This window comes from Capra hircus, chromosome 16 (assembly GCF_001704415.2).
Source record: "Capra hircus breed San Clemente chromosome 16, ASM170441v1, whole genome shotgun sequence".
Taxonomy (NCBI): Eukaryota; Metazoa; Chordata; class Mammalia; order Artiodactyla; family Bovidae; genus Capra; species Capra hircus.
Genome location: NC_030823.1, coordinates 59,052,958 through 59,068,467, shown reverse-complemented (window position 1 = coordinate 59,068,467; position 15,510 = coordinate 59,052,958). Strand labels below are relative to the sequence as shown.

General features: G+C 44.5%; 1 protein-coding gene across 4 annotated transcripts in view; it reads left to right on the top strand.

The window, feature by feature from the left end:
- ABL2 (ABL proto-oncogene 2, non-receptor tyrosine kinase) overlaps nt 1-7,230 on the top strand; it is a 96,366-nt gene extending 89,136 nt beyond the window's left edge. For 2 of the 4 annotated variants that reach the window (XM_018060655.1, XM_005690924.3), the window contains exons 11-13: nt 1,488-1,661; nt 2,211-2,444; nt 2,754-7,230. In XM_018060655.1, coding sequence (XP_017916144.1) covers nt 1,488-1,661; nt 2,211-2,444; nt 2,754-3,934 — 1,589 coding nt within the window. In that variant the 3' untranslated portion in view covers nt 3,935-7,230. Of the gene's footprint in view, nt 1-1,487; nt 1,662-2,210 lie in introns of all 4 variants that reach the window. The other 2 variants (XM_018060654.1, XM_005690923.3) reach the window with 1 other exon arrangement.

Below are 15,510 nucleotides of genomic sequence, written 5' to 3'. Positions count from 1 at the left end.
CGCAATGGAGAATGCCTAGAGCAGCAGCAAAGGCCGCGCGCAGCCAACACTAAATACATAAGCGAATAGATGAAATTTAAGAGATAGAAAGGCTATTCCTCGAGAGCTAAAAACACGGAATTCTGAGTTATACTTGCCTATTAGACATTTTGGTGTAGTTCCAGAGTTGTATACATATTTTTTCAAATTTTTCTTTTTCTTCATAATTGAACAGAGCTCTCACTACTTAAGTTCAAGTTAAAAAATGTTTGAAGAAGAAATTAGGCAAGTTGATGTTTTTTTCTGCTTCCTTTAGTGATTTATTGTGTTTTGCTAAGAAGAAAGGGAAAAGTACGCCACCAGAGTTTAATGACAAGTATTTCCATCCTCGTGCTTCTATATATGGAACTTCTACAGGTTGGGGAGGGCGCAGCTCGCCCTCTGGGCCAAATTAAGCAGCTCCCCATCAGAGCACTTTGCTCTGTACCCTTTAGTTCATGTGGAGTCAAATCCTGAATATCATTGGAATCTCATTGGCATGGCTTGAATTATGTGCTATGTACCCACACTTGTGGGGGATCAATTTTGAAAAATAATTACCAAAAATGTTGTCAATTACAAAATTCCAAAGTTTGACTGATCCATACTTCATTTTTGTTCAGGAATGAATAGCAAAGTGAGTCTTTGCCTTATTATTAAAAGCCGCAAATCCGATGGCCACTTTTAATCAGCTGAGGCTTACTAATAGGGTGAACACATTTTCAGGAGCCTCATTTGCTTCATCGGTATGAAATGTATGTAGCCTCCTTTTTTTTGCAAGGCACAACCTGAAAATAAAAATATCTGGAAATAGCTGTTTGCTTTGTTCAACCTGTGAATAAGTTAGTAAATAAGCATATCCAATTGACCAGTGAACATATGAAATCACCCATCATCAGAGAAGTACAAAGTAAAACAATGAATGGCCACTACACACCTACCTCCGAAATGCTAAAATTAAAATCAGACAAACAAACATCAAACTTTGGCAAGCATGCGTAGTAACCAGAACTTTCCTATAAGTTAGTAGGGATGGAGACTGGGACAGCCAGTTTGGCCCCGTGACCCACCGGTCCTGCTCCTGTATCTAGCAGACGTGCATACCATTGTTGCAGTCAAAGACACATAGTAGGATGTTTCCAGCAGTGTTAATAACCCCAAACTGGAAACAACAGATATTCATCAAGAGCAGAATGGATGAATTTTGGTGTATTCACATATTTGAACAATACACAGCAACAAGAAACCCCCTGCCACATTCAGTAATGTGGATGAATCTACGGCTAGAATGCTGAGCAAAAGTAAGCCCAGACTCAAAGGGTGCGTACTTTGTGACTCCACTTACACACATTTCAGTACTCCTCCTTCAGGTCCTCTCAGTTGTCTGCCTGTTCTGAAAAGAGAAAACTCCCTTTTTTCTCTTTTGTCATAAAATTGTTCTTTTTCTCATTGCCCTGTCCTCCACACAGAGGTTGCTGAGGAGCTTGGGAGGGCCGCTGCCGCCTCATCTGTGGTTCCGTATCTGCCCCGACTGCCTCTGCTCCCTTCCAAGACCCGGACGCTGAAGAAGCAGGGGGAGAACAAGGAGAACATCGAGGGGGCACAAGATGCCACAGAAAATTCTGCTTCTAGTTCAGCACCAGGTACGAGTCCCTGGGGAGGCAGAGGCAAACTGCCTTGTTTAAAGAGCCATGGGGCATGAAGCATTTATTTCCACTTTCCTGCCCGTCTTCCTCAAGGAAAAGTGTGGCGGGCATCTGTTTCATTTACCACTCTAGTCCGCGGCTCTGCATTGCCAGTGTTAGGAGTCGTGATGTGTCCATTCACCACACGACTCTGCCTCCCACTCCATTTCCTAAACTCCTGATTCTCAGATAGTTGCAGTCCTTATGGTTCTGGCAAAAATTTCTTCACTGAGTCTGATAGGTGAAGCCAGATTGTGCTGTAGTTGCTAGGGAAAAGATGGATGCGGAGGTAAAAACCAGCAGGTTTATTTCTTTCCATTTATATCTCACATCACATTTGGAACAGCAGTGTGACATGATAATGTATTTATTAGTTTCCTCCAAGTCCTGCTAACACTTGACTTTTAATAGATGCCAACAACACTCTTCACAGTCCAGTCTTAGTAACTCAGGCGAGTCACTTACTTTTCACAATACTGATTGGCTGTTCTTTTTTTTAAAAATCAGGGTTCATTAGAAGTGCACAGGCCCCCAGTGGGTCCCCAGCACTGCCTCGAAAGCAGAGAGACAAGTCACCCAGCAGCCTCTTGGAAGATGCCAAAGAGACATGCTTCACCAGAGATAGGAAGGGAGGCTTCTTCAGCTCCTTTATGAAAAAGAGAAACGCTCCCACACCCCCCAAACGCAGCAGCTCCTTCCGAGAAATGGAGAACCAGCCCCACAAGAAATACGAACTGACGGGTAACTTCTCATCTGTTGCTTCTCTGCAGCATGCTGAAGGGTTCTCTCTCACTCCTGCCCAGCAAGAAGCGAGTCTGGTGCCACCCAAGTGCTATGGGGGTAGCTTTGCACAGAGGAACCTCTGTAATGACGACGGTGGTGGGGGTGGGGGCAGTGGCGCTGCTGGGGGCGGGTGGTCTGGCATCACAGGCTTCTTTACACCACGCTTAATCAAAAAGACACTGGGCTTACGAGCAGGTAAACCCACAGCCAGTGATGACACGTCCAAGCCTTTTCCAAGGTCAAACTCTACATCTTCCGTGTCCTCAGGGCTTCCAGAGCAGGATAGGATGGCAATGACCCTTCCCAGGAACTGCCAGAGGTCCAAACTCCAGCTGGAAAGGACAGTGTCCACCTCTTCTCAGCCAGAAGAGAATGTAGACAGGGCCAATGACACGCTTCCAAAAAAATCAGAGGAAGGTGCTGCTCCGACCAGGGAGAGACCAAAAGCCAAACTTTTGCCCAGAGGAGGCACCGCTCTTCCTCTTAGAACCCCCACTGGGGATCCAGCCACTACAGAGAAGGATTCTCCAGGGTTGGGGGTGGCTGGAGCGGCAGCTGCCCCCAAGAGCAAGGAGAGGAATGGTGGGGCACGACTTGGCATGGCTGGAGTCCCAGAGGATGGCGAGCAGACCGGCTGGGCTTCTCCAGCCAAGACTGCTGCGGTCCTCCCAACCACTCATAACCACAAAGTGCCCGTCCTTATCTCACCCACTCTGAAGCACACTCCAGCTGACGTGCAGCTCATTGGCACAGACTCTCAGGGGAATAAATTCAAGCTCTTATCAGAGCATCAGGTCACTTCCTCTGGAGACAAGGACCGACCCCGCCGGGTAAAACCAAAGTGTGCCCCACCCCCACCACCAGTGATGAGACTACTGCAGCATCCGTCCGTGTGCTCAGACTCCACGGAAGAGCCAGTCGCCCCGACTGCAGTCCAGCCCAAGTCAGAAACACAGGAGGGAGGGAAAAAGGCGGCTCCAGGGGCAGTGCCCATCAGTGGGAAAGCTGGGAGGCCTGTGATGCCTCCACCTCAAGTGCCTCTGCCCACATCTTCCATCTCGCCAGCCAAAATGGCCAACGGCACAGCAGGTACTAAAGTGGCTCTGAGAAAAACCAAACAGGCGGCTGAGAAAATCTCAGCCGACAAAATCAGCAAGGAGGCCCTGCTGGAATGTGCTGACCTACTGTCCAGTGCAATCACGGAACCTGTGCCCAACAGCCAGCTGGTGGACACTGGCCACCAGCTGCTCGACTACTGCTCAGGCTATGTGGACTGCATCCCCCAAACTCGCAACAAATTTGCCTTCCGAGAGGCTGTGAGCAAACTGGAACTCAGCCTGCAGGAGCTGCAGGTGTCTTCCGCAGCTGCTGGCGTGCCCGGGGCAAACCCTGTCCTTAACAACTTACTGTCGTGTGTACAGGAAATCAGTGATGTGGTGCAGAGGTAGCCACTGGTAGCCAGGTGGGAAGATGCACACGTTTCTGAGGGGAGAGGGAAAGGGACTTGTTTTACTTGTGTTCTTGTTTCAGAAAATGGAAGACTGATACTTGAGTGTGTTTCTGTGAAGTACCTCAGATCTCTGAGTTCTCACGTTTACAGGTTCATCTCAAAAATAACAAAAAGCAAAATCCATGAGAGAGAGGGAAAATAGATGGGGGGCAGGGCAGTTGTGGGCCAAATCAGAAGCTGCACTGAAGCATCAGGGACATGTGCCTGTCGAGCTACGAAGGACCGAGTCCAGCCTGTCCTTACCTGGAGTGATGTGAGCTGGCCAAACAGAGCTGTCGAGCGAGGCCGCTGGGTCTGTGCCCAGACAACGGGGTGGCTGTGGCTCTCAGTTTGCACCACATGGAAGGGAATTGACTAGGGGCTCCAGTAGGTACTAGTGGTACTGATCTCAGTGAGTGGGTGGGGACGAGGCCAAGAGGTTTTGTTCAAGGCTGTTGGAAGCTGCTGTTAGCCTTTCTCCCACAAGGTCACGGCTGCAGTAAGAGCTGCAGCTCAGATGGCTAGATGCAAAACTGGGAAACGTGGCCCTTTCTGTACACGCCTGTCCTTTTGTCTGTTGGTGTGTTAGTGGTGCTGGAGATAAAGAATGCTAGGATGTGTGTTCAGGGAGATTGAAACCTCCTCCTACGTTGTATACTGCCTAGCAGAAGCCACTTCTCCCAGGCTCGTGTATGATTTCATAATGGGTGAGGATGGGCTTTGTGCTCATTGGTGCCTATCTGTGATCCATAGGCATAGGGGGTGTCTGGTGGTTTTTCTCTGCCCCTTGCTGGGCAGGCTGTCTTCCTCTGTCCTGGCAGCATTCAGGGCATTAACCAGCATTGAACACTATTGAAAATAACAGTCCTGGACAAGGGCTCTCAGGAGAGTCCCTGCATACTGACGTACTGGCCAAGGACTTGAGCAGCTATATATGTTTCTTTATCAACTAAAGTGCCAGGGAAAGGGTGTCTTCTTGAAACCCAGCATTCAGCCGAGGAGCCTGTGACTGAGGGGAAAAGCTGGCTTGGTCCTAATGACTCTTTCTCTGTACCTTTCCTCTCCCTTATCACCTTAGACCCAATCCAGGTAGAGAGTGGGGAGAAGCATTCTCTCACTGTGTGGATTTCAAATGAATCACCCTAAGTTATTGTCACATGCTTTTCTTCTTTCACTGACTCCCCCTGCCAATTGTTGTGCTTGTTTGTAAAGATCATATCGGAAATACTCTTTGATATTTATTTTTTCGTTTCACCTCTATTTACATATGCATAATTGAAGGAGCAGGTCATTTTCAGGGGACGCCAATTAGATCTTGGAAACCTAATGGTTCCTTTTCCTTCCCTATTCAGTTATTGTTACAGAAGTTAATTAGGATCACTTCTGAATTTAGAACCAAATCTAATTGGTTAGATGTTATTAATACTCTCGATACCAGGTCTAAGTCCAGTGACCACTTCATTCTCTTTTTAAAACTTTATGCCCCCTCCATTCCTGCCTCCAAAGAGAATGCAATATTTTTTAAAAACATTATTTTTTTCTCCCAAAGGAATATTAACTTAGGAAGATAGGAATTCAACACTGGTGGACAGTGAGTTTTCTTCCTGGCTCTGTCATTGATCCACTGTCAGCCCCATCGCCCCTTCTCTTAATCTATTAAATGGAGGTAATGATACATGTTCTCAAGGATGTTTTGCAAATAAGTGTATAATTATCCCTTTGAGAGCCTCTCTGGAAAGCTCTTTAGTGCTGTATTGTTATGTATGAATACGCGTTTTTCATTCTCCTTTTTCATCATCTTTGCTTGGTAGCAGATGATGAACTTTAAAACTGCTGAGATTATACTAATCAGGCTAAGGGGAAAAATGGTTTTGGACAGAGTTTGGCATCTTTGACCAAGAAGAAATTTTAGTTTTCATTAGAAAGAAAGGAATTGATTCTTTCTATGGGTGTTCCAGAGGAGTCCCAGGCAAAAAGAATAAAAAGCAGGGAGGAGACAGTATTGGGCATTCCTTTCAAGGGTTGGGTGGTCCCTCTTGACTGTTACTCGTTGGTGGAACACAGGCAACCGGAGATCTGGCTGATCTCTTTGTACTGTTTAGAAGAATTCCTTTAACTTGGATTTGAAAACCAACAGTCCTCTGGCCACCTGCTTCTTTGCCACTCTCCTTCATCATATACTTCCATAAACTTGAAATTGTTTTAGCAATTAGCCTTTTAAGGGTGGGGCAGGGAGAGCTAAAACTTTAGAATATTATTATGCTGCTTTTAAGTTTATCCCTGTCATTGTGGATGCAAGTTGAGGGATTAGAATTGTTTTTCAGGGGATTTTCTTTCTTTCTTTCTTTCTTTTTTTTTTTAAAGCAAGGGGTCTTTTCTTGAGAGCTCTGAAAATAAGCCTTGGAGGAACACTACTGAGTGTATTTAAGCTCCCTGGTTTTCTCACCGAAGAGCAGTCTTTGAGGGTGAGGGCTGGGTCTTACTCAGGGGTAGCACCTGGCTCTGTCTCATTCATAGTAGGTGCTCAGTATGTCCATGGTGGATTTTCATTTGTCCCTCAACACTGTCAAGAGTAGCATTGACTGTTGCAGCACACTCCATCCACGTGATGCTTTAACTGCAACTTCAGGAGTTGAGGGCTCAGGGTTCGGGTTAAAGAGACACTGTCAACTTACTATGAAAATGTAACTTAGGTTTTTTTCCTTTTTCTACTTGAAAGGGACCAGATTTTTTAAAAACTAACCATATATAAATTTAAGCATTTGAATTCAAAGCAGAGAAAATTACTTTTAGAAACTAAAAATGTAGTTTAATTCTGTCTAGTTTAAAAACAAAGCAGACAGCAAAAGCAAAAGCCCTTCTACAAGGTGTTGAAAACTTTCTAAAGTGGTTACATGTGTGCGTCCCTTTGGGGTTGCCACAGATGGAGTCTTCTCATGTACAGATCATACGATTTCAGTTTAGATTTACTACCTTACAATGCAGTGTTGTGTAAAATGCATCTTGTTTGTGCTTTACATGAAGTATTTTCTTAAAAGGCTTTGTGTACAATTAAAATGTGTATATTTTCCTACAGATCTCCATTGTGACTTTCAGAGATATAGCCTTAAAAAAAAATTGGTCCTGAGAAATTTATTCAGTGTTTTTCCAGGTAGCCTCTATACATTGAGGTTATTAGGTCTCCACTAGACCCAGTGGCACCCCACTCCAGTACTCTTGCCTGGAATATCCCATGGGCGGAGGAGCCTGGTAGGTTGTAGTCCATGGGGTCGCCAAGAGTTGGGCACGACTGAGCGACTTGACTTTCACTTTTCAATGACTTTCACTCTCCAGTGGCTTTCATGCATTGGAGAAGGAAATGGCAACCCACTCCAGTGTTCTTGCCTGGAGAATCCCAGGGGCAGGGGAGCCTGGTGGGCTGTTGTCTCTGGGGTCGCACAGAGTTGGACACGACTGAAGCGACTTCGCAGCAGCAACAGCAGACCCTTTTTTAGCTGAATTATGGGGTTTAAGTTAGAATTTTTGTACACTTCAGCTGAAAGTTGACTGGTAAAATAGTGCCCAGTTAATAAAATGCTGACTTTGCTAAGGCACTACCCATATTTATTTAACAAAGTCATGCTTTAAGGCTTTTAAAGCTTTTGGGCTTTAAGGATACAGTTTAGATAAGTGATTAAGAGTTCAGACTCTAAAGCCAGTCTAGAAGGCAAGTCACAGTTAACCTTCCTCAGCCTTAGTTTCTTCATTGGAAAACAGGGATAATAATAGTAACTACCTCAGGGTTGTTGTAAGGATTAAATGAGATAATGTGTGTAAGATACTTAGCTTGAGTGTCTGGCATGTAATGAGTACTCCACAAATGTTAACTACTGCTGTTATTAACACTTAATCCAGTGAGCTTTTGCCAAGGATGTGCAACAAAATTTCCTGGAGTTTTAAAAAAAACAACAACAACAAAAATCCTGATTCATTGGCCTCACCCTGTGGAATTCCCTGTGGGGCCAGGTCTCAAACAGTGTGTTTTCCAAGAATTTCTCCAGCACTGTAAGCAGTAAGCTTTTTTTCTTCACAGCTTAAGAAATGGGAAGAGAGGATGTTGAAGTTACTTGTCCATGAGCTCAGAGCAGTTATTTAGTGGCAGAGCCAAGGCTAGAGTGTGGTTCTTAATTCACTTTCTCACTGTGGGTTCTTGCCACTGTTCCTGTTGCCCTGTGAGACACTGCAAAAAAAGTGACTCAGACGATCTGTCTGCACGGGGGCTGCACACTTTCTAAAGCACACGTTCCTGGCACTCTCTGACCTTAAGGGCCTGGAATGTTAAGTAATGGCTACACTAGCAAAGCAGGCATTCAGTAGAACTCAGTAATTTAAAAAATTATGTGGGGTCATTCTTTTGGACAGACCTTAGTGACACAGCAATCTGCACTTTGTAATGAAGTAGCAACTTAAAGAAAAACCTAGTCCTACATTCCTTTTTCTTAAACAGAAACAAAAAACTTTATTGTTTCGTATCATTTTAATAATTGACATAATATATGAAAGCACTTTGAGAAAAAGTAATATAACTATAAAGTTGTGTTATTAATGTCTATTTAGACATAGACATTATAATGTCTATATAGATGTCTATAATTTAGACATCTAAATGTCTGTTTAGGTGATGATTGACTTACAAGTTTTGTGTGCAGGGGACCCGAAAATAGAGATATATAAACAATCAGCTCTGTGATTTATCGCATTTATAAGTATGAAACTGCCAAATGAGTATGTGCAGGTGTGGCAACTCTTTTGCTAAAATGGTAACTCAGTGCCGAATAACTTTCCAAAACTAGGGACCAACTTTCTGGCTTAATTATAAAACTTCAGTAACATGTACTCACTCCAGAACAAAGAAGCTCTTCCAGGGACCTTGACTCAAGAGTGAGGCGCTCTCACCCCCGAACATTTGTCCACTACATGCTCAGCCATTTCATGTCCTAAATATAGATGGTGGGAGCAGACTCGTTACCTGTTCATGTTGACAGTGTCTTTTTTTAACCTATGTCCTGTATAGTTTTGTTGTTTTTTGGGGGGCGGGGGGATGGCTGTAGAACCAGTGCACTTTGGGAATTACTTTTCTAGGATTTCCCACCAATTATAGATGAGCTTGACATTTACCATCCTTTTTTTTTTGTCTCCTAAGAGGAGTAGCGGAACGTAACTCACCTCTTTATTATAAAGATACTCAAGAGGAAGTTGCTTTGGTGGCCGCTTCTGAGTTGTAGCTCACTGCTTTCGGGCCTCTCCTACTTCCCTCCATTTTTGCTCCTGATGTCACTGTTACCATCAGGCTCTGCATTCAACCCCCCACGCCCCAAGGCATTCACGTTGAGCTGACAGGGTTGTCTACGTTTTTATTCTTGATGATTTTGAGGTTTCATCATCTTGCTTGCATTAACTCATTCTACCTGGATTTGGGGGCCATCTCTGTGTCCCAAGCATCTGTTAATGACCAGTCATCTTTAGGTAAGTGTCTCTGGACATAAATTTCCTCTTATGTATTAATAGACGTCAGCTGTCTGTATCTCTGTGTCAGCTTCTGTCAAGCCAGTAGCTCAGTTCTTTGGTAACCTCCTGCTTCAGTTGGGGACATGTGGGAACAGGTGAGAAATAGGGAAAGGCAGCCCTGGGGTTGCCCATACCTTCCATGTGACCGCTCAGGGACATCTTCTACTAGCCAGAGCCTCACCAGTCAGAGAAGAGGCCTTGGGCTGGTTCGGAAACTTGTCCCACTCTTTAACAGTGGGGAATTTATATTCTTTGGAGGGAGTTCCAGTTTTTCCAGCTACCAAACTTTTAAAAGTAAAGGCTGGCTTTTCTTTGGCAAGCCAGCATTGTTGCCTGGAGTGACAATTGCTGTTACCTGCTTTGTTGCAGCTCCATGACAGCCATCCTCTGCCCTCCCGTGTGACTTGGGGGAGGGGGTGGGGAGGATCTCAGGGCTGTGGAATGGGCAGCGCCCTGCTCCCGAGCGTCTGAGCCCCAGTGGCCCCAGCCTGTCCTCTGTGACGTTTATTGCAGAGTCCCAGAAGATAGTCTCTGCCCTGGGGCTGCTGCTTTTCACACCACCTGCCTGAGCTGCGTGTGTTCTGTCTTGAGATAACAAGGGTGCAAGAGATTTCCTTCACTCTTAACTCCACATCCTGGACCCACATCTCCCTCGGAAGTTAGGGAAGACTCCACCCTGTGATCACCCAAGTGATCATCAGTGTTTTTCTCCAGGTGAGGAGGCCAGCGTGGGGCATCTTGATTCCGGGCTGACTCGGACTGGCAGAGATCATTCCTAGAGAACTGTGCCTTCGGAGATGGGTTTTGTTTGTTTTGCAGAGGAGAGGATTTGTCAGCTAGGTTGACGTTGCATGGTTATTGAACTAAAACTGGGGGAAGCGAGCTTCCTGGTGGCGGTGGCTTAGAGCCACAGTCAGTGGGCTGTTCTCGCCACATGGGCTGCTGGCTAGATAGACGCTGCACGTTTCTGCCCCTGCTTGGTGAGCTGGTGGGGAGATGCTCTCAACTGGGCCCTTTCCACCCTCCAAGTGCACTATTACAAATTTGAAACAGTTGACCTCTCCTAGAAAATTTACACCCTTTCCCTTCCCCATTGCTCTGTGACCTGAACACAGCAGCAGGGCCTGTGACCTTAGCCCGCCGTCACAGGTGACGTGTGCGCAGATCTTCAAACCTGCAGCCCATCTGTGGGAAAGGATGTCTCCTTTTAAGCTGAAGGGCCGTGGTGTGCCCCTCGCCCCTCCCTTCCCCTTCAACACACACTGTGTCTGTTCTGTGAGATTCTCTGTTCATCATTGTACTCAAAGCAGCAAGTTTCCAGATTCTTCCTGTCATTCAAGCTGCTGAGCTACTGTGCACACAGGGCTTGAGGTCTCTGGCGAATTCTCGCTAACTCTTCAGGACATGGGGGAGGTAGACTGTGAAATGCCAGCAGGCTTTTAGAAAGGACATGCAGAGTTTGTCTGGTTGGAGCTTGCTTAGGTTTGCCTCTGAGCCTCAGAATAGGCATTTTGAATCATGTAATTAAGCAGTATAAACTCTTAATTGGAGAATGAGACTTCTGGCTAGTAAAGTTTTCACATCAAAAGATAATTTTCAGCATTTCTAACACAGCATAGGTAGGCCAAACAAATTTATTCTCGATTCAGAAGTTATTGGTGGAGAATCCAAATACTGTTCTGTACAATTCAGAAGTAGCGTACCATGTGTTATGAGTAGCAAGAATGCCACGACACAGATGTTTCCAACAGATGAGGGCCAGACAACCAGCCTTCCTCTGTTTTGACAAACCGGTTTTCACTGTGACCACTCTTGGAACTCCATCATGAAGGACATTTGCTGAGACTTTGAGAAGTCACCTTGATTAGAATGTCCTTCAGAGAAATTAGTATTCAGCAGCTGGAAGGACCCATGAGGTACTCATCTTATCATTCTTTAGGGCGTATGTTTGGACACCACCATATTTCAGATCTGCGCCGAGGGTACATGTGATTCCACATTATGTACATACACTGTTGTTGTGCTAAGGAGGAGGGGAGTGGGAGGAGCTACTCAGATTTCCCTGTGGTGACTGGAAGCTGTGCCCTGGTTAGTGTGTGTGCTGTGAACAGGCTGGCTGAGCTCTCTGTGCATGCTCAGAGCCCTGTCCCCTGGGTAGACCCCACACTTTTCTTTCTTTGCAATCTTAATTCTGTAGTGACTATCAGTGGAGAAACTCCAGTGTTGTGCTCGCTTGGCAAAAATAAGTTTGAACATTTCATGGTGGTTGATAGAACTTTGTCCTTAAACCATATGATTCAGATTCTTTAGAACTTGTTTAATATTTATACCAAAGGTCACGCTCTGCAGGTTATGTGTGCGGGGTCCAGAGGAGCACATCTGGAGGGCCTACCCCTGGGTGCGTTGCTAAGGGGACACGGTGAGACAGTATGGGATTTAACGGAAAACACATCCGTCATGGGTCACACTACCAGTGTTGTCAGGTATTTGTTCTTGTTATTGTAATATATTTTCAGGTGTTTCGTTTTTCTAATTTAATACTTTCACCCTGTTGTCTGACTGTGAACTGCTAACAGTGTTAAACTTGATGTAAATAATGAGACCCTTGAAAGGGGAATGCTGTCTGCCTGTTGTCTCACAAGGCTTGCCAACTTGTGTTTTATTTTAAATAAAGGTTGCAATATTTTATTGTCAATATAGGCTTGTGATTGGAGTGTTTACCCAATAATTTTGATAGGTAATTTAAGCATAATTTCTCTTTATATATATATAATGGTATCTGTAAGGTAAAGAAGCTGATTTTGGCAGGCATCCCCTGAACATTCTTTCGAGTGGTTCTTTGTAAGTGTGGCTACTCATCCTCTGATGGATTAGTTTTGGAAATGGCCAGAGGATCATCTGGAGCCCAGCTGATACATAAGGTGAGTGATGTGTGTGAGTCTGTCCATCCATCCATCCAACATGAGCTGACTGTAAAATGAAACTTCATGCTCTCAAAGTTCATTCTGAGGACAGCTCCAAATGAAGTTCTAAAAATGTTTGGAGCCGAAGCAGCATTAATGGAGTAAGTGTAGAACCTCACAGGGAACATTCTAGTCTTCTTTGACTTGGTCTTCAATTTTTAAGAAATGAGTGATTTCATTGCTTTTAGAAGTAACATTTGAATTTTATTAATTGGAGGCTAATTACTTTGCAATATTGTGGTTTTCGCCATACATCGACATGAATCAGCCATGGGTGTACATGTGTCTCCCAGCCCACACCCCCCTCCCACAACTCCTCCCCATCCCATCCCTCTGGTTTTGAATTTTTAATATATATATTTTATGAAGTATAGTTGACTTACAGCATTTCAGGTGCACAGCAAGGTGGTTCAGTTGTGTGTGTGTGCTTGCTTAGTCACGTCCCACTTTTTGGGACCCCCTGGACTGTCGCCCACCATGTTCCTCTCATGGGACTCTCGAGGCAAGGATACTGGAGTGGGTCGCCATGCCCTCCTCCAGGGAATCTTCCCAATCCAGGGATCAAACCCGCATCTTCTGTGGCTCCTACACTGCAAACAGTCTTTACCTGTGAGCCCCTGGGGAAGCCCCCACTCAATATATGTGTATATAGATTCAGTTATACATATACACACACTATTTATTGATTATTTTCCGTTATGGGTTATTACAAGATATTAACGGTAGTTTCCCGTGCTGTGCAGTAAACATTTGTTGCTTGTGGCATATCTGTGTTTTTAAATTAGAAATCTATTACTTGTATCTAGTGTGTTCACTTTTTCTGTTTCATATTCAGTGCTCCCGTTTCATTTGTTTTTCAATTTCTCCTTTTCTTTTTGATATTCTTAAGCCTTTATAAAGCGTAGTAGAAAAATTTTTGTTATAAATAGTATGTATATTTTAGAAAACTCACGAATTTCTGCCTAGCTAAGAAATTTATGACATTTTGATTCCACTGTTTGACTTAATATGAATAGAATGCTCATTTCTAATAGAAGTGACATTTTGCTGAAGGATGAGTAGCATATACTCAAGTGATGTGTGTATAATGCTCGATTAGAATGGCTGTTGTAGGGGAGCAGAATTTGCCACCCCAAAATGTGCTTCTTTAGCATAAGGATTATTTTAAGTTGGTTATCTATAAGAAATTGCAGACACAGGTGACGCTCTGAAAACTGAGTAAAAGTTATCCTTTTGTAAGAGATTTACATTTGTGAGGGAGCTCTCCACTTGTTAGAGTATCTCCCTTGCTGTTCCTGGAAGAGGAGGATCAAATCTCTAGAAACTTAACAACAGAGAAGGTGGTGACTTATCAGTAAATCTGCAGAACCACCTTACATTGGTTTACTATGCTCTTCCTGGTAACCGTCCGTAACTGACCGCCGGCCCGCACCTCCCTGCCCCGCTGGACCCAATATCTGCTTTTGTCTTTAGCTGAAAATAGTATTTAAGGTGATAATTTCTGCCATTTTGAAGTTAGTTTTCCTGTCTCTCTCCCATGTATACATTTTATTAAACTTTCATTTTTCTCCTCTTAATCTATGTCAACTTAATTACTAGGCCAGCCAAAGACTCTAGAAATGGAAAGAGGAAAAATTTTCCTCCTTGACGCTGTTAAGCATCAGTTTATACACCTCTGTACCCTCCACTGTCAGTCCTTTTCCCCCACACATTTTTAGTTTAGAAATTCTTGTTTCAGATTTTTCTGAGGAGAACCTCCCATTGTTATCTTTTCCCTCTTTGTATTGCTTACAATACTTTCCAAACCCGAGGCTATGGCATTCACCAAAAAAAAAAAAAAAAAAAAAAAAATCATTTTAGAAACAAGTCATTAAAGCGTTGGAGTTGGACTCCCTGAGTTGAATTCCATTTCTCCACTGACGAGCTCTGTAAAGATAATTAAACCCCTCACAGCCCCAGTTTTCTCAGTCATTAAATAGTGATTACATTGATCCCTAAGTCATAATGTTAAGGATTACATGAGGTAGTTTAATCCTCAGTGTTAAGAATTACATGAGGTTAGGCATCACATGTGGCACATGACGTGCTTGCAAACATCAAGTTACCTGAAACAAACCAGGAGTCTGAGAGAATGGCAGGAAAGGCCCTTCCTGGGCTTTGAGTATGGTGCCAAAGTTCTGTGTCCTGAGTACTTGATAAATACTAACTCACTTAATTCTCACAGCCCTATGAGGTCATTACCAAGGTTAAACTGAAGTTATCAACATCTTCCTGTGATCTCACCATCGGGAGGTAAGTGGCTGAGCTGCTGAGCAGTTTCTGGCTCCAGGGGAGTGTGTGGAACTACTGCAGCCTGTTGCTCGTTCTGGTCCCGAGGTATGAGGTTCTGACCCAGTATTTATGACATCAGATATGGCTGACCTGTGCTGAAAGGGTCAGCTGTTCTGTGGCTTTGAGACCTAAAGCTGTACAACGTGCCTTTTAAAGTGTGTCTACAGAGTTTAGATCCAGGTATGTTATAGGCTTGGGGGGCTGCAAGACTGTTCCCGAGATGCTCTAGACTGAGACAGGTGCTTAAGACTGACCCCCCCACTTCATTGTGCAGTTAGGCCAAGTTTACTTCTGTCCCATGGATGGTGCAAAACCAAGCTCCTTTCATTCGTTTGTGTATTGATTGGGTATCTAATATGGCTCAGGCTAGGTGCTCCTAACCTTGGGGCAGCTATTGGAGTAAATTAATGTAATTGTTAAATGGGAGAGAACCAGAAGCGTTTCCCTTTTACTCGAGCTACTGGTGAGAGGGTGGGGAGGACTGTAAATAAAAGGGCCACCTGAGGTGATGACACGAAAGCAAGCTGTGTGTGATTCCAGAAGTGTGGCAGAAGGGGAGAACCAAGGGAAGGGGCAAAACGGTGAGCACCTCCTGTGTATCTAGAGGCACAATGCCCACATCTACACGTGGCCATTCAGTCCTCAAGGACGACTTTAAAGCTGGGAGCACAGGAGTGCTGTTTTCATATATAAG